Below are 25,509 nucleotides of genomic sequence, written 5' to 3'. Positions count from 1 at the left end.
TAAGAGGCAATTGAGAAAACCACACATTTTAATATTGCAAAGTAAAAACATTTCAATATGCATGCAATGTGTAAAATCTATCATTCAAGAATCATGTTAAATTGTCATTTCTATAACATCAAGGGAGAGAAACCAGAAGATTCATAAATAACTATCATAAATACCAGTGTTTCATTGCATTGTTAAATGTAATTGTAAAAATCATTACATAAGTAATTAGGCACCAATACACTTAAATCATACAATAGATCACACATCATTAGGATACTAATCTGACCAGTACATTTGAAACAGTTCAGTGAGCAGTTACAAGACAAAAAAACTTGACTTGACTGAGGGAAAACTGGATCATTAGTATTTCATTTATTATTTGCTTATCAGTGGTTGTAAGAGATCCCCAGCCGAGGGACTCAAATGTAATTTGTTTTGCAGTTGAAATATCATCATTTGGCTGTACTGATTTTCTCTGTAACTGTCAGAATTGAATTTCTCAGAATTTCTCTGTTATTTCATCTGGCTGCTGGATTTGTTAACTCACAGCGCTAGGTGTGCGCTCCCTAAGGCCCCCTTCCCTTAACATCCTGGCTAGTCCATTGAGGGCTTTGTTCACTTTTGTATAATATATATGTGTGTGTTAGGCTCTCTGCTCAGGGGACAGTGTGACCATTGTAGTGTAAATCTAGCTAGCCTTAACTCATGTAGAGGATCACTATCAGACAGCTTGTAAGCCAACAGCTGCTCCACACACACACACACACACACACACACACACACACACAAGCATCTGTAATCACATCAGTATATACGTTTGCATATAACTGCATTTAGAAATACAGCAACCTTAAAAAAATGCAGTTACAGCATGCACTTAAAAAATATATATAATAAAAGATTCCACATGTAGTAAGCAAATTGACCAGATAGGCCTAGATTTGTTTGTCTCTCTCCTTTTTTCTCTCTCTGTTATATGCCAGCATATCAATGGGGAGCATACATTCTAATTTCACACATGCTAAGAGGTGTGGAGTACAACTTTCGGATGTTGTGAATGATATAATTATGAGGTTTGCAGCCTCAGTTCCTGGAGTGTGTGAGAAGAACGTGTGTGTGGAGAGACTGCATGCTGAGGTGGTTATTTACTTTTACATTACAATGACTTTTCAACTGAAAATCACTACAATTTCAATGAGTGAAATAAGAAATACTCTACACTGATTTAACCTTCATGTTCGGCCTAATGTATAGGGCTTGATATTTCAAGAGGAGAATTCACTAAGAATGAATTGCACCTGCTAATAACATCATCTGCACATTCGGTCTGAATTGTTTTCGGCACCTCATTCACTAAAGCAATTATGCAAATCAGGTAACAGTCCCAGGATGTTTAAGAAATTGTGCTGAATGCCATTTGCACAGCACAGTTCCCCAGTTTGCAAGCCAAGTGGGAGCGCAAAGTTGTGGAAGATGCTGAATTAGCAGTTTAAAAGGCCAAAAGTGATCTCTATATACAGTATGTGCATCCGTGATGTATGCTTGGATATACAACTCTTCCCCATTATTTTATATTTTGATGAATTACTACTGCCACGATTAATAGTATGGGGCAAAAGTATGTGGCTACTTTTTGAGACTACAGAGGGCTGAAGTGTTGATAACATCAGGCAAGTAAGTTTTAAGTTACTGTAGATCAGAAGAACATAAACTAACGGCCAAAAGTTTGGAATATTTACTTTTTTTATGTAAAAATGTTATGTTTAAAAAAAAAATTGCTCACCAAGGCATTCCTTGGATGTAAAAATATGAATCAAATACAGATTAAAAAAAAAAACGGAAAAACAAATGTTTTGTTAATGTTTAAAATATATAATAAAATAGAAACAGCTCTTTTAAAAATGACATTTTGTCATAGGAATTTCTGCCACTGAACAGAAAATAAAAAAGGTTTTCAAAAAAGTGTTTTTATCTCACAGTTATGACTTTCTTAGAATTGCAAAATGCGAACTTGCAATTCAGACTTTTCCTTAAAACAGCAGGATATTCTCGTAATTGTGAGAAATAAAGTCAGAATTTCGAAATACAAACTTGCAGTTCTGACTTTTTTCTCACAATTGTGATTTATATCTCTCAATTCTGACATTTTTACGAGTTATAAAGCCCAGCTCTGAGGGGAGAAAAGATCGATATATTCTCGGAATTGCAAGTTTATATCTCACAACTTAAAAACTTGCAGTTGCATGAGGTTCTGAGAAAAAAAAAGTCACAATTGTGAGTTTATATCTTGCTATTTTGACAAATAAAGTAAGAACCGCAAGATCTCTACTCACAATTGTGAAAAAAAGTCTAGTACGAGATGTAAACAAGCAATTGGGCAATTACCCTTTTTTTTTCAGTGGCAAAACAGGCTGGTCTTCCTATTCAATATCGAATCTGTAGATGATTATAAGATTCATTTTGAAAATCATTTTATTATAGTATTTACCATAGTATTTTTTTTTTCAACATTTTTTCAGCAAGCCAGCTTGTCCTAGTGAAAAACCATGTTGGAGAAATAGTGACTATAAATAAGGAGGAACAATACATTATAAATTAGGCTATTTCTTTTCACCAGGACGAATGTCATAAACATCAAATTAAAAATCAAGAATGAAGAATGAAGAATGAACAGCCAAAAAGAAGTCCAACTGACCAGCAGGAGAGGGAGTTCTTGGGAATTGGATTGTGTGTGTGTGTGTACATCCATAGCACAAAATATATGTGTTCATCTCACTGAGACACACACTTACTCATTAGGGTCTTCTCCCTACCCTTTGTTTCCATGGAAACATGCGAGACAAGAGTGAAAGGAAGGAAGAGAGAGAGGGAGCGAGAGAGAAGTGAAGCTAAAAGGGTCAATCCAGTCTGCTAGGATGGGAGTGGAGTCCCTATGGGAATTCCTGTAAAGCTGGTGTAAATTGGCTATATCTTTTCACGACATACAACCCATGAACTGCATCTCTTAAGGATTAATACTCACATCCCCTCGTAACCATAAAGATTATTTGAGCCCTCTCTTCTCCACAACAGAATTTATTTATTGGATGATAAGCTTTTTAAGTAATATCTGGCACCATATAGGTAGAGAGAAGTATTGTAAAAGTAAGATTAGGTTCTGCTGAAGTCAATCTAGGACTGCAGTGCAGTATAATGTTAAAGTGTTGAAAATGTCCCGTATTCCTGATCGTGAACAGAAATCAGGTCTGGGACAAATGGCAAACAGCTGTGGAAGAAAACAAGGGTGAGTCCTGATAGCACTGCAGAACTTATAATCAACTTGAAATTAATTTTACATCTTCAATGCAACACTTAACAATAAAACATGTAGGGCAGGACTTGTCTCTCTGTAAGACAAGTGGTTGAAAAATAAAGACCATTGGTGGCATACGCCAGAAATGTGTTATTGCAGAAGCAGAGCAATTTTTATATTTTGATAGTAACCTAGATTTGATAGAAAATATTTTAGTTTAGTTTACTCACCCTAATGTTTTTCAAAATCTGTATGAATTCCTGTCCTATAGGAGATGTTACCACAAGCGGAATTCCCAAGCTGTTATTTTCCAAAATGAAAGTGAATAGTGACCAAGGGCTGTACATGAAGTTTTTTAAAGCAAGATCTCCAATTGATAATTACTTAAATGTCAATATTTCGGATACTAAGTGCTTCCTTAGCACTGAAACAGAGTGCATATGTCATATGGGCTACTTTTATGATATTGTTAGGTGCTTTTTTTTTTACCCTTTTGGGTGTCTTCCTTTGTATGGAAGAGTGAATATTATTTAAACCAAACCAATGTTGAACAACATGAGGGTAATTATAAGAAACAACTTTCCCTTTAAGAAAGTAATTTTGATTTCATGTTGACTTAAAGCTCTGTAGTTTATTTATCTCCACTTACAGAGATGGATGTCTGCATATTTACACTAGAGATATGGCAGTTCTCAGTAACCACCAAGTAACCGCTCTGAAGTGGAATATTACATTTACATCTATTCAAATTATGTAAATACATGGCAATTAAGGCCCATAAATATGCCTGAAAATCCAGTCCAATTCCCCCCGTCTCTCTCTACTCTCCGCTCCTTCTCCTCCACTATCACTTATATCTTCCGCTTCACCAGATGGCCTCTTCAGTTTGATGGCGCTGCTTCTGCCAGCCTTCAAGACTGCTCCAGCCACGCAGTGTGAAGACACAGGGGAGCTGAGAGATGCTGGCAGAGCACGGAGGAAGAGACAGAACGCAAATAAGAGAGAGGAAGGAATGAGCAACCTTAAGGAGGGGGAGGACCCTCCCAAAGTGTTAATCCATTTAAGTATTTTCAATCTCATGCTGGCAAAAAGAGCAGCATGAATATGGTAATAGCACATCTTGGAGAGAGGTCATCTTTATGTAACCGCAGGGCCGAGGGAGGACAAGGTAAGAGAGGAATTCCATACAAGGGCTCTTCTGAACTGATTAGAGAGGAGAAACTATGTAAATGAATTTCAGGCCACATTTTAGATGACAAAAAAATACATTTCCAGGGCAGCAGGGCATGTATGCTGCTGCACGCTTTTTTACCAATCCAATAATCCTGATTTTATGCGACCAACCTGTTGCTTTATTTAAAGTGGTCAACATTACTCATCAGTTAAACTGTAATCTCCACCGTCAAGTACCAAATGCTCAATATTAAATTCCATTTTCCACAGTTAGCCATGCGATAAATGCACATTACACACCCGTGAGAAAATTACAGCTTCTCTCGGTCTCTGCTACATTTGGGCCGCCACCGTGCCAAGTCCGACCTGGCAGTGATAAAGCTGAAAACAATAAACTGACTGAATTACAACTTCAGTTTCTGCTAATCGCTGGATTGCAGTACATTTCTCGACAAGCTGACAAATGTCTTTTTAATTTGGAGCTCCAAACCACAAATCCAATTCGAACAACTGTGCGAGTCTGAGTAATGCCACAACCCAGCAGGCACGCCATTTGATAAGCATCCAAAGAGTCGGTGGCTGCTGTCCAAATTAGGGTTTGAACACCTTACCCAGGGCACTTTGAGCAGCCACATCATCAGCTGCAATTTGAAGGGGAACTGCAATCAAGTGTGTACAACTGCTCACTCCAAGGGGCCAAAATGACAGTTAGACAAGGCTAGATGCACTGAGCACTTTCTGGAAATCAGACTAGGAAACAATCCAATGATTCTCTTCACAGATTAAGCCATAATAAAAGATGTCTACTTCAAAAGTACTAAATGAGATAAATCATTTTTATCAACCAGGGGTTAGTTTTCAAAAAGTCCACAGGAACTAAAAGACTTTGAGTGTCACGATTGCTACAGAGAGGAGCAAGGAACGCGACGAGATGAGGGATAATCATAAACAACGTTAGGGAAACACAGGGCAGGCTGGAGAGCTCACTGAGGTCTGGACGTTTCACTGACGCTCACTGAGCTTGGAGACGACAGGAAATAACAAATAAAATGCTGCCGGTCAAACTCCCCAAACTCCAAACCACTATGAAATCAACTACACAGAAGATCAAGAGATTGCTTTATTGAAAAATTTGATTTGTACTTACATTTGTAGATTTTTTACTGTATGTGTGCCTGTGTGTGTATCTGAAGTTGATTTCAACAAACTGCATATGCAGTATCAGAATGCGCTTTATTGGAAGCTTCGTTATGCATACGAGGAATTTGTTTTTCGTGACAGAAGCTCTGCAGTGCAACAGAATGACAGCGACTGAACAAAAAACACATAATAAAAGAATAAAAAAAATACAATAAATACAAATAAGTAGGTAAGGAATGACAATATACAAATTGACAATTATATGACAGGTATATTACACAGCAGCAGTATGTGTTTTTTTTACAAACACAAGGACATGAGGAAAGCTTCTCCTCTGCACTCTATATGGTCTCTCCCCTTCTTCTCTAAACCTGTACATTATTCATGGAGACCCATGAGCTGCTGCATACTGGGTTTCCCTTTTGCCTTTAAACACTTTAATGCAATCCTAATACATCACATTATGAATTTCTCTGACACATACTCTCAAAAGTGTGAGTAAACACACATACAGTCTTTTCTCCCTGTTGGACAAAGTACACAGCATAGACCCACTGTGAATGAACCCCATTACATGTCTGCCTTTAATTCTAAGCATTTGCATTTGGTTTAGTTTTTCTCCCTTTCTCTCAGAAGTACACGTATATATACACACGTGCCCTACTGCAAAGATGAACAAAAGGCACACAGATCCTCCTGTCTCTGTGCACAAGTCTCTCCTGGGATCTGCATGGTCGCAGAATTTCTTTTACCAGAAGTCTTTTACCAGATGCTTGACAAAAACACAAACCATCTGCTGTGTGCCTGATGCATTCCAGAGGATCTTAGCATTACCTCAGACTGCCAGAGTGTAAATGAAGACATTCATAAAAGTTTGGCGACATTAAACATCTACTATAATGCTATATGTTGTAAATGGCATTGCACTTAGCGAAGATCATTGATTTAACATTGAAATAATGTTAAATCAATGAGCTTTGCTATTTGGGATAATGTAAATATCATAAGAATGCACCATTGAACAAACTTTGAAGAAGAAGTGGTTTATATTCATCATTTGGTTATCATTCTGCCCATAAAGTCTAGCTAATAAAACCAAACTTTGTTGAACGATGAGAGGGAATTAATCTACTTCATTTTAGAAAGCAATAATTTAATCTGTTAATCATGAGGTACTGTAGATTAATCAAATGATGTGTGATTATCTAGGAGGGAGATGTGATAAGATAGACATCTGTTTAATGAAAACATTCGCTCAACTGTCTTTCCCATTGTCCTCTCGTTAAATGAATTCTGTCATTGTTTATTCACCCTCATGTCATTCCAAAACACTCTCGAAATATCTTCTTTTATATTCCACAGAAGAAAGAACGTCATAAACATTTGAAATGACATGAGACTGAGAAAGAGAACATCTAAACTCTTCACAGAAATCTCCCCCGGCCCAGACAGGACTCGAAGCTTTCTTGCTGTGAGGTGACAATACTCCCATTAAGCCACTGTGACACCCCACTTTACACCTCCATTACTTTTACTATCTTCATTGCTGTAACCTATCAATCATTCCCGTAGCAGATTAATCTCACAGGAAATTAATCTATTTCCTGCAGACATTTGTCAGCATCTGTGATTTATCCCACCACCAATATGCTTGTTGTCCAGCCTAAAAAGCCATTAGTTGAATTCTGTGTTAGCAATTCTGAGTTTTATTGTTGATCAGTTTTCAAAGCGGCTGTGTTACTTGCAGATAAGGACTAAGGAGGCACTTTTACACGCCATGGCAGTGATAACACAGCTTCGCCGTGCTCACAGAGGCATCTCCACTTTACTGGGATCACTGAGACCTGAAGGATTGGCTTTTAGTTCTCTCTCCATCTAACTCTTTCACTCCATTTCTCTTTTGCTCCATTTCAGAATTCATTAATTCTGAAATAAATGTAAAATAATTGGGATTCTCTTAAAATAATTGTGATTCTCTTTATTAAAGTCAAAATAAATGCAATCCAATTGGTCATAATCAATAAACAATAATAACAACAAAAATAATCAAATATACATGTATTTTATCCATCTATTCAGACATTATATATAAACACATTCGGGTGATTCATAACTGTTTTTGATTCACTAAATAGAACCGACTCAAAAGAGCCATTCGTTCAGCATCTCAATACATTGATAACATCAACTAAACCGAACGTCATAAAAATCATTCAGTTGTTTTCCAGCTTTACTGAGCAGAGACTGCGTGGAGCGATTCTCGACTCTCGCGCAAGACTTCACTGGAGGAGATAAGAGCATGTCCGTCGCGAGCCTGAATTATTTAAAACTAACCATGCAGCCTAGCGGTTCTTCACCTCAGTTTGTGTTTCTTTTATTTTTAAACCACAGCTTGATTTGGGCTGCTATGAATCGAATGGATTCTTTTATTTATTTATTTATTTATTATTATTATTAAATTCATAAATAGGGACGAAAAATCAAAAGATTATAATCTCAATGATGTTAGCTCCCGTATGATGTCATTTTAGGAGACACCAGCTAGACGTGGTCAAATCTGCACATTGTGATATGAAGCTGATATTAAAGCCTGGATCTGATCGCGATTTTAAACATTTCAGAGAGGCAGCAGTCAAAACCCAGGGCAACAATTAACACAGTTTTTTATTGTGATTCGAGAGAAAGGTTTAGACACATCCACAAGAAAAAAGACAAGAAAAAACTAACTAAAGTCTACTGCAAAATATTCAATTACATAATGTTTACGAAAAAATAGCATATTTTAAAGGCAATGGTCTTTTTCTGATTTTGTTAAAATGCTGTATCTCGTAAACTTGTTAAAAACGTTTACAGCATACCTCACATGAACCACGGAATAAGAGACCCCCGCTACACTTTACTGTGTGATTGATAATCTTAATTGTAAATCAAATGCAAATTTTATAATGCAACACGTTAGAAATACGCCTAATACGACTCAGGAAGTTTCAGGGTGGTGTGAAAAGTCGACAAGCTTTGAGATGAAACCGTAAACCCTTATAAAGTCATTTTAAGAAGATTCCTCACTTAAACCATCGACAAACTTGTAATATTTTAATGCGAAGCTTATATTATAGCCACTGCCTTTTCACTTCGCGAAACTGTTGAACATACATGCAACAAGCCACGATTTTAGACAAATGAAGTTGGAGTAGTGGGAATAGTACTTCTATCCACCCAGAGATGCGTTCCAGACACACCGCGGAGCGGGAGTGTTTTGCTATTCAAAGCAATATGTGATGAGATGTAAGATTGTTTATCTGATCTGACGCTGGCTTGTGTTGCCTTTTTGAAACGTGTCAACCCGAAAGACTTGTGCAAGAAAACAATGCAATGCGTTTATTTTAAAGAAGTAATTTCTTTGTTGTTGTTATTATTATTATTTTGATCGCGTCAGATTTTAACCAACATGCATGTTGCATGTGTTAGCAACGCTAAGTTTACCCCTATCTGGATATGTCGTGCTAACCGATCTCCAAAAATCATATTTGGTAAAATTATATCAACAGATAAGAATCAGACGATAATCATCTTACCTGACCTGTCCAGTTCACCTCTCATCGACAGATTCCTGGCGGATCTACTTAAAGACATCTGGTTAGAAGTCCGTATCCTCGCATGCAGTTTCGTATTACTCTAATGTCGAATTTAAAACATATGGCTGAATTCCAGCAGGTTTCATTCAGCAGGTGAAGTTTGCATTGAGCGCGCTCTTCGGAGACGCTATGCGCGCGAGGAACTGTCCGTGGTGCTGAAAAGGCGTCGCGCGCGTCATTGGATTCCTTGAGATTTTTTTTTTTCCCACCTAGACAGAATTAGCCTACCTAAAACGCTAAATTACCCTCGCCTCACACAAACTTTTCTAAGTATTACATGACGTTAAAGAAATTAATGTGAAGTATCACAGCTTAACCTTTTATGCATAAATTTAACGCTTATTGACGACTCTAAGAGCGCGTGTGTGCATGCGTGCGTGCTCTGATGGTATTACATTTGCACAGATTTGATGTCTAACCCTGAAACGGTGGAGCTCAAAATATCGACTGGATTTCTTCAACTGAAAAACAACTCGAAAGTGGGCATGTGTGCTAGATGCGTTTCCAATTCACCGACCACTGGCCCAGAAACATTTACAACGTAAGATCACTGACCGCATATCGTGAACTATTGAAAACATTATGCTGACAACAACTTGACTCAGTCTTTTCTAACTGTTCCGAGAGACACAGAATATGTAAATACGCCAAAGACGACAGGTCGTGTCTATTTTGTATTAACTGGCCAAGCACCAGTCTGCGACGACGATGTATTAACGTTGGCTTGACAGAATCACACATCATGAGATCAGTGTCCCATTTCTGGTCGATAGACAAGTTTCAACATGACACGAGCGGAAAGCGCGCGCGAGGGCACGAGCTCTCTTGAGGATTTTCTCAGACCGAACATTGACTGTGTGTTGACCCTCTACACATTGAGAAAGTCACATCCCATCTTGAAATATCAATGTTTTAAGCTATAACTTGCGAGAGAGTTTGTCTGCGAAATCTGTTTAGTTGTAGATCGTCATCGACGTCTTGAGAATTTAAGAACGATTACTTATAAGCATAGATATTCCTCGAAGGATCCTAAACACGTTGCATTGTAAGTGACAGAATTAGTAAACAGTACAATGATATGTAAAAGAAAATGTTGTGCAGTGAGCAAAGTCAGACCATTGTAAGAGCTAAGGATAGTTGACCCAAAAATGAAAATATAGTTATTTACTCACCATCATGTTGTTCCGAACATCTATCAATTTCTTTCTTCTGTAGAACAAGAAAGGGGATGTCGGGCAGAAATGTTAGGGACTGACAGCCTCAGTCACCATTCACTTTCATGACGTCTTTTTTTTCATGCAATGAAAGTGAATAGTGACTGAAGCTGTCATTCTACCTAACATCCTGCCTTACATGGAAACGACAGTGCTCTTTTGAATTTAAAACATAGCCAAACTCTAATTAAACAATGTCATACAGGTAATAGTGCTACTGTGGCTGTGACTAAAAGTACAAAATAAGATTCAGCCTCGGGTTGTTGTTTATTACAGCAATACTATTGCAAGTGTGATATTATGTTTATGCAATAAGAAGGCAATAAATGAAACATACATTACATAGAAATATTGAAGATAGATCGAGGCCACTTATTGATATTCTTTTTGCTTTACCAATGAATATCGGTCAAAGAGCATAACTTAAAAGTTCCTATTTTCTGTGCTTTACTAAACACAAAAAATCCTGTGACAAAGTGTTCAGAAGATAGAGAACCTGCCGGAGCTTTAGGATAAGGCACTTGTATTGATCTGTATTGTCAATGGCAAATACATCATCTAAACAAATCTTCAGAGTAACTGCATGCAGAGGAGGACATTTACACCAAAGGGGATTCCCGAGGCATAAAATAGATAAGAAGACACTATTCTTCTTCACTATTCTTCACTAAAAGCTTAGGATCAGTATGATTTTTTTATTTTTGGAAAGAAAGAAAGAAAAATAAATAAATTATAATTTATAAAATAACAAAAGTCTTTTCTTTTTTTCAATTATTAAGTAGCACACAGCTGTTTACAAAATTGATGATTAAAATAATATATATATATATATATATATATATATATATATATATATATATATATATATATATATTATCTCTAGATCAACATAGAATGATTTCTGAAGGATCATGTGGCACTGAAGACAGGAGTAATGATGGTAAAAATTCAGCTTTAACATCACAGGAATAAATTACACTTTTGAAAAAATATATTAAAATAGAAACAGTTTTTTTAAATGTTAAATATGACCTTTTAAACTTTACTTTTTAACCTGATAACTGTCACTCACATTTTTGAAGATAGACTTGAATGTTCATGATACAAACCTAAATTTTTATATTTCATGACTGAAAACATTTTGTAACATGATTTTGATGTGCCATTTACATGGTAATGCAATGTCTGATTTTAAAATGGGTTTTGAAGGATGAATTTTGAGATTTTGTGTTTTTAAGTGATATATAACTTCTGATGATTTCTAAAATGTGATAGAGAAAAAGGCAACGAGGAAGTCTTTTTTTTAAGCAAAGGTCAAAGCTCCTTTTGTAATGTAGATTTCTGAGGGTGCACTCTTGTCATAAATTAATCTATTACTTTTCCTACATAATTTTTAACAAAAAATATTGGTATAATATATATTTGGAAGTCTTAGACCTTTCCAACGATATATAGTTTGTCAAGATTAGATTAAAATTGATTTTAATATAGTATAGTCAACGTAGGCGTCCCGTATACGGGACGGGGTGACATTTAACAGGTTAATAAAAAAATGCAGCACTGGTAAACCTAAGAGACTTCTTTTAAAATCATTTTAAAAGAAAAAAGAATCTTACAGACCACAAACTTTTGAATGGATTTTGAATGAATATCTTTGTTTAGTAAGAAGGTTGAAGTAGCTGGTAAAGTGAACAAACAAACCACAAACTCCTTCCAATTTGCCTTACACATACTTTATATACTATATTCTTGCAGAATTACAATGTAAAAGACTGATCAAATGACCTGCTGAGCATCAGAGAGCAACTGTCAATATCAAAAGATGAAATAGCATATGATACAACTGATATTCAAACATTCTGACACAGTAAGAAAAAATATAATCCAAAACAAGCAACAGTCCTTATGCTAAAAACCCTGTTTCTCTACATATTAGCTTGTGAAAAAGACAGAAAAATAGAAAATACATGGTAAAGACAGAGAAAATATAGCCTGATTTACTTGAAAATGTCCTGTGTATTGTTTATATTGACTTTTTCTTAAAAAAAAAAAAAAAAAAAAAAAAAACAATAAATCCATTACATGCAGAGGGCACAAATAGTCAAATTAACATACTCCGATCATTAACAACATGCACTTTTTATTCTCACTCTTTTTCAGTTCAATTCAACAGCAACAGACAGCATTTGGAATGAATTATTCATGTTTTGAAGCAAACGTTACTGAATACATCATCTGCAGAACATGATAATACATAATAATAAATGTCTGATTAAGCTTCGTTTAGTTGCGTTAATAGTGTTACCTCATTTTCAGAATCTGCCTGATTTACTTGCTGCCTGAATGAAGTTGATGATTACCGTGGGAAGACAGACAATAGAGAAAGCCACATAAACAAATAGTTTCCTCAGAAATAAATACAAAGCCAAAGAATAATGTGCATTTCACTAAGTCTGTAATAAAAGGTTCTAAAAGTGATAACTGCTTGATTGCTAATAACAAAGATGTAACTTTTTGGATATTTAGAAATGTTAATTTCAAAGACACAGGAAGAAAAAAAAGCCTTTGATGATTTCAAAGACGCAGACAAACGTTCTCCCTCTCACACAGGCACCCACACTCACATATGCGCTCATCATTCACCCACATTCCCTCTAATCTGCTTTATCCTTCACTCCTCCCTGTTTCTGACGGTTTCTCCCTCCATCATAGGCTTCTGCTGTCCATTATGGTCTTCTTCCTCTCCTTCATTTTTCTTCTCCTCCTCCTCTTCCATTTCCATGTCCAGCTCTTCAAAGGAAGAGCCACTGCCTACAGACTCACTGGAGCCCTTGATCCCTTGGTCCCCATCCTCACTTTGACCCTCTTCCTCACCCAGGCTTGGGTGAGAGTTCTCCAGTAACGGGGCTGAGGCCTCCATCACATCCCTGCTCTCTTCAACCACTTCCTGGATCACTGGTCTCAACTTTTTCTCCGGTTCACCTGGAACATAAAGTATATTGACAGGTAAACCATTTAAGATTAACACAGAATCCCTGAAGGCCACGTTTCTTGATTAAAAAAAGGAAATGTTCATATTGTGTCAAAATTGTTCTAATTCTACTCACAAGGAGATTAATACAACTAATGTCTTGTGAAAGTGAAAAGCTCTATGTTTGCAAGAAACCAATCCATAATTTTAACTTCAAACCGTCGCTTCTGGACAAAACCTGAGTCTACAATTAATAATAGTGGAAAAGTCCATCGTCCTGTTGTCTTCGGACATCAAAATCATGTTTGTTTTGTTTTTTGCTTTTAAATGGTTCAGGATCTGTGCATATTTCTCTCTCGATTCTGATGAGGTGAGTTTTTCACTGGAGAAAAGCAATATTATGGATAAATGAATCCTGTTTTAGCTGGAAAACGACTGTTAAAAGTCAAAAACTTCTTAATAATGAATTTGTTTCTTATAAACACACAGCTTTGCACTTCACAAGACATTAACTGATGGGCTGATGTGGATTATGATGATGTTTTTATCAACTGTTTGGACTCTCATTCTGACGCCACCCATTCACTGGAGAGGATCCATTAGTGAGCAACTGATGTAATGCTAAATCTCTCCAAATCTGCTCCCAAGAATAATCAAACACATCTACATCCCGGATAACCTGAGGATGAGTACATTTACAGAAAATGTCATTGTTGGCGAAGTATTCCTTAAAAATCCATAAAAAAGTTTGATTGCTCAAAATGCTCTTTTTAGTTATAAAATGCTCTAAAAATAAATAAATAAAGATTCAGCTTTAGATTATAAAAATGTTCTTAAACTTAAGAATTATTAAAGGTTCTTAGGGGAACCAAAAACGGTTCCTACATGACATTGCTGTGAAAATCCACTCTTGGAATTTTTAAGTGTAAATGATTTTGAAAAATAGGCTAATAAAAGTTTAAAACTTAAATTATAAAATTAAAGTCCTGCTGTTAGCGCTGATAGCCTTTGGGGATCCTTTAATGGCATTTCAGCATCAGAGGGTTACAGTCATTTACTAACAGCAGTATAATTGCAAGAAGCTGTGCTGTTATCGAGACACACACCAGGTGAGAGCTATAATTGCCAAAATGCTAAATATAAGCTAAAACAACCCCCAAAGGCTGTGTTTGAGCCAAATTAAAAATGCCTCCAAAGGGATTTCAAATATTTAACTCAGAATTAAAGGTGAGGCATCAGTAAACTGCTGCGACTCTGTTGGGGGGAAATGGAATTCCTAAACGAGGAATAGAAGCTTTGTCAATTTAATTTAGTGGTCACCTCACAAACATGCTAAAGTCACAAAGACCCAAAGCAGTTGTTAACATTAAGTACTAGTTATATTATTATGGCTGTACATAGATAAAAAAAAAAAAAAAAATCTATTAATTACACAAAATGCTAAATTTATTGGATTTATCAATTGTAACCAAAAAAAATAAAAATAAATAAATAAAAATAAAAACGCAATACATTATTGTGGCAGACAAGTAAAGCATTGAATAAATATAATCAATAAACTGATTATTCTATTGACATAATTGAACATAAGCCTAATCACACACCACAATTCTTTTGAAAATTTGGGCAGGAGCCAGTGATCTCTTTGTAAGGTGTCATTTAAGAGGGTCATGGCAGCAATCATTTGCTGAAAATTTTTTTCAAATGAACAAATAAAGTGACAGAGGGATATGGATGAAAGAGGGAAGGGGAGGAGGAAGGAAGTAAGGAAGAAAGAAAGGGAGAAAGAATCTACACTGAGTCTAATACCAGCTATTTAAACTAGAATAAAACTTAGCATCTGGCCTAATTTCTTTTAGGACAGCAGTGAATTTGACCTCTCATCCCTCCCTGCCATTATTATTTTAGATGAAAAGAAATGATCCCTCTCTCATCTAGCTCATCTCAACATATTAGATATGGCATCTCAATTAAGCACCAACTCTCTGCTCATTGTGAAGCTCCACACCGGCAGAAAAGAGGAGCAGTGAGGGGAAGACCTCTTCAAACCCCATTAGGTGCCACAACACACCTCATATTTGCCCATCACATAAATATGCTTAAATGTCATTCATTTTAAATGAATCCTCCCCAAGAAGCCTGAATGAATGTTTTTTTTATAACAGTAATATACTCTTTGTTCAATGGAAGATCTACTCAGCTATGCAAACCATGACCACAAAATATGGATCTATATGCTGGAACAAGTAATATTTTATGTAGACTTCTTTCAAAATTGTTTATATATATATATATATATAAAATATTTATTTATATATTTATATAAATACACAAACACAGGTGGCAATACGTTTTTAATTTTAAAAACAATTATATTCTATCAAAAATATGGTAAAACAATAATACTGTGAAATATTATTAACATTTTAAATAACTTATATATATATATATATATATATATATTTTTTTTTTTTTTTTACGTCATTAATTCTTGTGATGGCAAAGCTGAATTTTTAAGCATCAAGTTTCACATGATCCTTCAGAAATCATTATAATATGCTGATTTTGTGCTCAAATATTATTGGTACCCATTTATTAATACAGGTACTTATCATCATTGTGGAAAACTATTTTTTGCTGCTTTATTTATTTATTTATTTGGAATCAATGATACACATTTTTCCAGGATTCCTTGATGAATAGGAAGTCCATTGACCGGCATTTATTTGAAGCAGAATTTATTTGTAACATTACAAATGTCTTTACTGTCACTTAGTCAATTTAATGCATCCTTGCTGAATAAAATTAAATAAATAAAATTAACAAAGACTTTGGACTAAAACAGAAATTGTTACACAAACAGTTAATTTAAAACCTACTCGTAAGACAGCATGTTCCTTCCCAAGTCCAAGTCACCACAGCTAATTATACCCTCTCAGTCAGTGTATGTGAGAAACCTTTTAACAACCCAAAAGGGCACCGCTAAGATTAGACTGGGCTTTCCGGTCCTGGTGAATTTGCCTGTACTTGTCCTTCACATTGTGCACAGTGTACCCTTGGTGCTCTTGAGCGCCGTGACACTGGAATTAGCCCTGTTCACAGCTTGAATGACACTCTCTAAAAGATCATTGTCACATCCGAGAATGGTCATTTGTGAGCAGAACGTGATGCTCAGTGGGTCCCTAACTCACCAGCACTATCCACTTTTCCTAATCACTTTCCTGGCCCTAATAACTCACCTTATCTTCATTATCGGGTTCAGTTCTAGACAGATCCTGGCCTGCCTGAGTCTCAGAGTGTCAGACCACAGGAGACTGACAATATGGAAAATGAGACACGATGGCCATTAACTAGTATAATATGAGCATGGTAATAAATAGCATGGTGATATTAAACAAGTAACAATCTTTTCATTGAACACATTGTCTACAGCAGGTGTTAGTAGATAGAAAAATCTAAATGGCAAATAAAAATATTATAATACATGCTATATACAGTATAATATAACATATAACAATCTCTCTTCATAAATCACTTGTTAAAAAAAACAGTTTTGGCACTAAGACGTCAAATATTTGATACGTGGGGATGAACTTCTAGTAGAATCTGCTTCCAGGCTCTCCAAATGGTTTGAAATCTCAACAAAGTTGAAGCATATCTTTCCATGGAAATCCTCTTAAATCGCATTTGCCTCAATTAGTTTCTAAATTGGGTCCAGAGGGATTGTTAGCCGAGCTTCAGGATTTTTGTTCAGTAAAATGTTTCAGACGAAAGGGATTTTGAAAGAGGACAGGACTATGTAATGATAGGTACAGTAAAAGAGAAAGAGCCCATCACTAACACTGTAACAAAACCAAAAATATTAGATTTAATATAAATTCAGCATGAAAAAATAATAATAGTTAGATAAATTTAGGGTATGTTTTATATATATATATATATATATATATATATATATAGAGAGAGAGAGAGAGAGAGAGAGAGAGAGAGAGAGAGAGAGAGTGAGAGCAAAGGGTATATTATTAATAAAAGGACATTAATATAAATAAACGTTAAGTGAATATGTGAAGTGCTGCAAGTGTATATGCCGCTATGGATTTGGAATGAATAAAAGTCACTACACTTTCACACTTAACTCACTGAATGCGTCCAATAAGCCTGAAAGACCCAAACTGAAATCCAAGCTCTAAATCTAAAGTTCTTTGGTTCATGTTAAAGCACCTAAGAGACGAAAGAAACAGGAATGAATGGAGAAAGAGAGAGTAAAAGCGAGATGAACTGCCATGCATTCACAACCTGCACTTGTCAGATCCAGCTGAGCAGCTGTGATTGAACGGCCTTTAATTAAGAGAGCTGCAGGCTCACACACATACACACACACACACACACACACACACACACACACACACACACACACACTGAGTTTAGCTGTTGTCCCGCTGGAGTAATGACTCTGTTTAGCTGGGCAGAGCAGAAAACAGCCCTCAGACTTTAGCATCAATCTTCACAGCCATTTGTTTTACTGACCACAGAGTGACTTGAAACAACTGCCGCTGTGACTGAGCCGTGCTCTTTCATTTCTCTCGGTTTCACAGAGCTTGTCGGCTCACGACAGAGACATAATATGGCAGATAAGGTGTGACTACTGTGTAATTGCTCTGGAATAAATACACATGATGAACGAGTGCTCATGAACACATTCAGGCAAGCACTCACACGCTCTTTTAATGTTGCTGGCAGGTTCTGACAGATTTATAACATCTGAAATGAGGGTAATAGTTTGGGATCCTAAGCAGAGGTGGCTAAAAAACTGGACATTGAACTTGACAATCACATAAGCCACCTGTCTGTATTACTGATATTACTAGAAGATATTACTGTGATATTACTGGACAAGGGATGAGAATCAAGAGACAGCTCTTATTGAGAATTGTTATGGATTGATTTTCATGACGCTTGCATGTTTTCACATTGTGATATATGTAATATATAATATAGCTTATGCATCAGAGAAGTGAAATCGTGTGCTTTGAATTGTACTAATTTGAATTAATTAATATAATGTTGTAATTGCATACCTAAAATAAAAAAAAAATACATTTTATTTGATTTTTTTTTTAAAGAAAATTCATACTGATTATTTTTTATGTTGATGATGAAGGTAATAATATTAGCAATAACAATTATTACATTTTTGAATTTAAACATAAAATGTTTTCATTTCGTGATGTTTAAAGCAAATTAATACAGATTATTTATTAAGAAGAAGAATTCTCATCCTTATACTGGGCTGATGAGTATAGTAACATACCCAACTCTGTAACATCAGCATCTTTCTGCTCCACTGTCTCCTCAGTGTCATCAGATGTTTTCTTCTCAGGCACTTCAGGCACACAGAAGTCCACCTGATTCTCCAGAGGACACATGTAATGGATCAGATCTCCTTTGCATATCTCCAGTAATGGGTACGCATTCAGACTCCTTTCCTAAAAGAAAATAAAAATGACAGAAAAATCATTAACGTTGCATACTCACAATTCATGCACACATGCTGCAGTCCTGAAACACTCTGTCAAGAACATTCTCCTTTAAATAAATCTATATCTCCTTTTATGTTTCAAGCAAGAAGGAATATCATACAGATTTTAATGACAAGAGAAGTAAATAATGAAAGAATAGTCAGCTATACTATTCCTTTTAAAAATCCTTTTGAAAGTCCATTTGACAAAAGAAAAGCATTTTATCAACTGATCATATACTCAACTGTAAATTTCTCATGCATTTCACCTCATCCATTAAACTGTTGGCCAACATGATTCAGCCATTATAATACTTTTTGACAACATAATAGCTATATAAACAACAAACCTTGAGTAGTGACACCAAGTTATTTGCTCTTTAATACATTCAGTACTAATTATTTCTATTCATTATTGCTAAGAAAGGAACATTGTCCTCTGCAAAAGACCTTCAGTGATGTCCCACCTCATTACAATCAAACTTAGGTCAGACCTTTACTGATGAAACATACCAGCCTTATGACAACTTTGCAGCTGGACTTTACGCCAATTATTCTGCTTTTAATGAAGCAGACTCATTAAGGATAAGAGCAAATGCCACTGTAATGATCTGAAAGACCAATGCAAAACCTCAAGCAGATCAGGCTGTAGTGCACATAAAATCATTGAGAGTAAAATCATGAACTAAAGTAAAGACATTCAGGAGTATTATTTAGATAGAACAGCTCTAGCATGTTTAAACAACAGGTCCAAAGCATTTAGATGTAAATAAACCAGACTCACTTATCAACCCGAACTATTACATCTTTATTTATTCATTTACGCACAGTAAGCCAATAATTTATTTTTAGATAGTATATACTGTATATCGTAAAGCTCACATGAAACAAACAACTAGAAGCTTATCATTTCAGATTACATTCAAATAAGAACAGATTTAGAATGCATGTAAAAATATATGAATATTTCATATGACATGTCATAAAACATCGTTAAGGTTTCGCCACATAGAGCCAGAATGCATGTGCAGAAAATACTTTGCAATCTATGGTAATAAAAATGCAGATGCTAGCAATATCAGAGAGGGCTCCAATATCTTTTGCACTGTGAATGATTTGATATATATATATATATATATATATATATATATATATATATATATATATATATATATATATATATATATATATATATATATATATGGAGGATGTTATGTTCTGCCGAGCCCTCAGGATAGAACTGTGCTTCCATAATTGTACTGCCTCTTCATGCTGAGAGTTATATTTTGATACAGTAACACTGTTTAAGGCCCATAAAAATAACAAGTACAGGCCGAAACAAACACATGTATGTACAAATGAACAGGTGAATCTAACAGACACATGCCATTCATTAACAGAATAACCTCATAAGACTTTAAACATTCATTATAAAACCGTCACATAGAGAGACAAACCTTTCAAGTGGAAAAATGTTAAAGATCTAGAAAACGTTAGACTGTAAAATCTTTTCATTTATCATTTATCAATTTCAAATATAATACTTGCATGATACTGCTGCTTAGGACAAAAACAGATTTTTTCCCCTAAAATAATTTCATTAAATGGGGGGTGAAATGCTATTTCATGCATACTGAGTTTTTTTACACTGTTAAAGAGTTGGATTCCCATGCTAAACATGGACAAAGTTTCAAAAATTAAGTTGTACGTTTGAAGGAGTATTTCTGTTCCAAAAATACTCCTTCCGGTTTGTCACAAGTTTCGGGAAGTTTTTTCGAGTATGGCTCTGTGTGACGTTAGATGGAGCGGAATTTCCTTATATGGGTCCTGAGGCACTTCTGCCGGAAGAGCGCGCGCTCCCGTATAGCGAGGCTGAGCAGCACAGACATTCACTGATCAGAGCGAGAGCGTGGCGAAATGTCACAAAAGGAGTGTGTTTTTGGTTGCCAGGGCAAGACAACCCTGCACAGATTACCAAATAAAAAAAAACAGCATTAAGGGACCAGTGGATGGAGTTTATTTTTACAGAGCATCAACGGAGTTGTGCAAGTGTTTGTTCCCCTGCATTTCGAAGATGCTTGTTTTACAAACAAGGCCCAGTTTGACGCCGGATTTGCATATCGTTTATTTCTTAAGGATAATGCAGTCCCAACAAATAAGGGTCACGATCGTGTGTTGGAACCGCAGGCGGTGAGTAAAACTGCTTCAAATATCTCTGTGTTGTTAACTTAGCTATCTGCGCGTAAGCACATCAAGTAAACAACATGCGATGTTGTCATCAAACAGCACTTTCCACCTGTACAGCTTAAAAAAAAAAAAAGACGACAAAGTGGAACTTTTCCAAAACCGCTAAGCAAATATATACAGTTTCAGTACATACCACATAGGCCTCCAGCCGGTCGTGTTTTTCCGGGAAAAATCGGTACAGACTATCTTTCTGTTATGAATATAATAAAACTAAAGACTTTTTGGAGTTATGAAGGATGCAGTACTACTCTTTAGGTACTCAAGATTAACAGGATATTGAGTGAAAACGAGCATTTCACCCCCCCCCCCCTTAAAATATTATAATCTTTAAAAAAAATCTTTAATTTAGGCTTTTTGCAAACAATTTCTTAATTAGATTTTCAGGCCCAGTCAAAGACTCCATCCCAAGAAGATGGTGAAAGGACTGAACTGTAAAGAGAAGCTGAAGATGTTTAGCAGTTTCACATTTCTCTTTCTCATTGCTAATTGATTGGTTGTATTCTAATCCTCAGTAAAAGAGTCCTGCTCTAAGCAGTATGAATGACCTGATACACAAAGACTCCAGCCCTTAGGGGCACACATGCAAATGAGAGCGCATCTCCTTGAACCAGGGGTGATAATGAGTGCGAAAGGAAAAACAAAGACAATCCACTCCACACTGTCGCACCCATGAAAACAATGACGGAACCAAAGCGAGAAAGAAGAATAAGCAAACTGAACAAAACTGTCTGTAAACACTTTAGTTCCTTTACTGTCAAGACTGAACATTGTTGTATAATATATTTAGGTTATAGACATTTCTAAAGTCACTATGGTACTTTCAAAGCTTTCAGTAGCACCATATGATTGCTGTTCATCAACTGTGTCAACTAGCACTGCAGTAATAACTAGCTTCCAGACAGCTCATTAGTGTAACAGCTTGTGCCCTCCATCGCGGCTCTAAACTACACTTTCAGACAGACAACAAGAACTTAACAGTCCAGTATAAAAAACACAGGAATTTTTTATTAAATTTAATTAAATTTAATTTATGCATTTAGCAGACGCTTTTATCCAAAGCGACTTACAGTGCATTCAGGCTAACAATTTTTACCTATTATGTGTTCCCGGGGAATCGAACCCCTAACGCTTGATAACGCAATGCTCAACCACTTGAGCTACAGGAACATTTTAAAATTTCACATTTTATTTTAAACACCTTTCACACTTTTCAAACATGTCATATAATCTAATAACGAATCTAATTAACCCCTATGAAATGTAAAATAATAATTAATAAAACAAAGTATACACTTTGGGAAGGAAGTCTTTGTGATAACTTTGACTGCTTTTGTGAGCGCTGTAGGTGTCATGGGAAAAACAAGTAATATTGCATTTTAACAGGTAATTAACCAAAGACCTCAATATTCTTTGCGACTGACATATCAGCTCATATGATCACGACTTGTAAATTGTACTGTCAAATACAAAAATGGGGAATGAAACTAGTCTCTTACATTTCACTTAAAAAAACTGCCCTTAAATAATCAGCATAACTTTATGGAGCTTTTAAACTTTGGTGATAACCATTATTACATTTAACATGATAAAATTTTGCAGCTAATTTCATATATATTTCATATATACTGTGTATATATATATATATATATATATATATATATATATATATATATATATATATATATATATATATTATAATGGTGCAAAAATTTATATTTCAAATAGATGCTGTTCTTTTCTATTTTCTATGTATTAACAAACTTTTTTAAAAAGTGTCAGTTTTCACAAAAATATTAAGAGGCAAGTTTATATGATATTCTGGCCCCTAAATATGTGTTGTGATAATAATCAAATGCCACTAATTACACTAGAATTCTCTAATCAGTATCATAGAGTATAATATAAAATAAACTCACATGAATAACCCTGAAATGTTTACGTATTGCACAGACATAACATATGCTGCTATCATAAAGCACCTGTATAATTTTGAACGCATAGCAGAAAAACAGCTGAGAAACCGACATCCATATTAATAACACCTGGTGGTTCCAGCATCATCCATCTCTTAGAGCTCCTTTATTATTTTGAATACTTTTTTCTTCTATCCATCACAAAAATAAATAAATAACTAGCCACTAAATTAAGCAGGGCCGTTCTAATTGAAAGTGTGCTTCCGGCATGAGCCGTTTTAATTACGCACCGACGAAGCTCTATTTTCCTAGCTGCTTTGTGTGTGAAACCACACCCTCGGTGGTGGCTGCGGGGCGAGTGTTACCCAACACAACCAGTCTGCATGACTCCACTTACCCTGAGCTAGATGGGGTGCAATCAGGAGATAATGAAAGGGAAACATCACCTCCTCAGCAGGATGGAAAGTGTCCTGTTTATACGAGCAAGCAATCATAAGAGCTCGACTGATGGGGCTTTTTCTCTCAAAAGCGAATTCTACAGAACAACAGTACTGTTGATATACTGTCAACAGTGAAGTTCAGTTACAACAGCATCTTCTTCAAGTTAGAATTAAGCAAGTATGGCTGCAACCTGCTTAAATCAGCCAATTGGTGGTTTGCAGGATTTTTAAGAAGGTTTAGCTGCTCTCCCAAACCAGGTCAAGCTGGTGTCTAAATGGTTTAACTAGCTGGGCTTGCAACCCTTTAAAGAAATGATGCAATTTTTTTTTTTTGACATCTCTCTGAAATTGATTAACTGATAATTATTTTCAAGTTAGGGACAACATTTTAAATGAGCATTAAATTTTTGGCATTTTTCAATTTTTTTTTTTTTTTTTTTGACCATACAGCATAGAGCAGCCAGAAAGCAATGTGGGGACCTAAAATTGTATCATGTTATGGCAAATAATTAATACATGTCATATATTAAGATTCTCGATTAATAAAATATACATAAAAATAAGCAAAATTCATTGTTTAAATGCATTGTTTATAGTAAATTTAGGCATCACAACATTATAATGTCCAGTATAAAAAAAGAATACTTATTCTGAGATTTGTTAAAGTCACATTAAATGTCACTTTAAACATTGTTATTAAAAGGATAGTTCACCCAAAAATGAAAATGTTGTCATCATTTTCTCACCATCATGTCTTTATAAACTTGTATAATTTTCTTTCTTATGTTGAACATGTAAGAAGATATTTTGAAGAATGCTGGTAAATAACCGGTCGAGGGTCTCCTTTCCCTACTGTGGAAGTCAATGGTTGGGGGTCTTCAAAATTCTTTTAAAGATCTTCTTTTGTGTTCAAAATAAGAAAGAAAATTACCCAGATTTGGAACGGCATGAGAGTGAGTAAATAATGACAAAATGTTCATTTTTGGGTGAACTATTCCTTTAAAGATTAACTTAATTTGAGCATTAACCAAAGGCAATGATAACCTATATCCAGTTTCAAAAGCTACTATATTTATGCAATACAATCCTATCTCCAATATTGGATAATAAACAATATGTTACCAACATATGAAGTATCCATACTATAAACAACCATATCGGGCCAGCCTTACATCTTGGAGAAAGGCAGTACAGATCTTGTTTATATTTTCACATTTAGTGTAAAGAAAGTAGAAATTACATTAAGAAATGTTTTAGGACAGAGCCTGCAAAATCCATATGAGCACTACATCTCCAATGTGTCAATAGTTATCTACTAAGCATTGGCCCAACTCTATTCATTAAGTGTAATGGTATATAATTTAGAAATGTCTATACATGCTGAAACATGCTTGCATCAAGGAGGTCAAGAGGATTTGATACCTGTCCAAGACTTCACTGTACAGCCATACAGATGAAAGGTTATTTATTCCCCATTGACAGATGAGATTTGTGCAAAGAAAGTCAATGTCTCCTGATAGATCCCTGTATTCCTGCTATGATTCAGCTCCGTCCAGGCCAATTACTGCTTCATAGATCAAGCTGTCTAAAGTGTGCAGCACAGTAGAGCACATGTGAAACAGCTTTCATCTTTAAAAAGAGCTCTCATCAAATCCTTCCAAAAAATCACTTCAGTACATGTTGAACTTGAGAATGACAGAAACAAAAACACAGAGATGGTGAAAAGTTGTCCCGGGTTCACTCAGGTCCATCATTGTCACAACAGCGCTAAAAATAGTTTTGAAATCAATTGTAATAAACCTCTTGGTGTTTGCTGTTAAACATCACTTTTCACTTGAAAGGTGTGGGTGTCTGGAACAGATGTGTGCCTGCATGACAAGTAACCATAAATAATAATGGACTGAAACATGTATACAACCTGGAAAAAGAAGTATGAATGAAAGTAGCAGCATTAGTATAAAATATAAAAATAAAT

The 25,509-nt window shown here is 35.5% G+C and overlaps 2 protein-coding genes across 2 annotated transcripts in view; both read right to left on the bottom strand.

Annotated features, from left to right (window-relative positions):
- The window catches only part of LOC127959485 (metabotropic glutamate receptor 2-like), a 33,217-nt gene extending 23,326 nt beyond the window's left edge, over window positions 1-9,891 (bottom strand). The window contains exon 1 of the mRNA XM_052558703.1: window positions 9,172-9,891. The gene's annotated coding sequence lies outside the window, so the exon portion shown is untranslated. The remainder of the gene's footprint in view (window positions 1-9,171) is intronic.
- Window positions 9,892-12,162: 2,271 nt separating this feature from the next.
- tex264a (testis expressed 264, ER-phagy receptor a) overlaps window positions 12,163-25,509 on the bottom strand; it is a 57,882-nt gene continuing 44,535 nt past the window's right edge. The window contains exons 3-4 of the mRNA XM_052558702.1: window positions 18,728-18,902; window positions 12,163-13,427 (exon numbers count right to left, since the gene is read on the bottom strand). Coding sequence (XP_052414662.1) covers window positions 13,117-13,427; window positions 18,728-18,902 — 486 coding nt within the window. The 3' untranslated portion in view covers window positions 12,163-13,116. The remainder of the gene's footprint in view (window positions 13,428-18,727; window positions 18,903-25,509) is intronic.

This window comes from Carassius gibelio, chromosome B6 (genome assembly GCF_023724105.1).
Source record: "Carassius gibelio isolate Cgi1373 ecotype wild population from Czech Republic chromosome B6, carGib1.2-hapl.c, whole genome shotgun sequence".
In the NCBI taxonomy this organism is placed as follows: Eukaryota; Metazoa; Chordata; class Actinopteri; order Cypriniformes; family Cyprinidae; genus Carassius; species Carassius gibelio.
The sequence above is the reverse complement of the archived record's forward strand: the minus strand, read 5'-3'. Positions and strand labels throughout refer to the sequence as shown.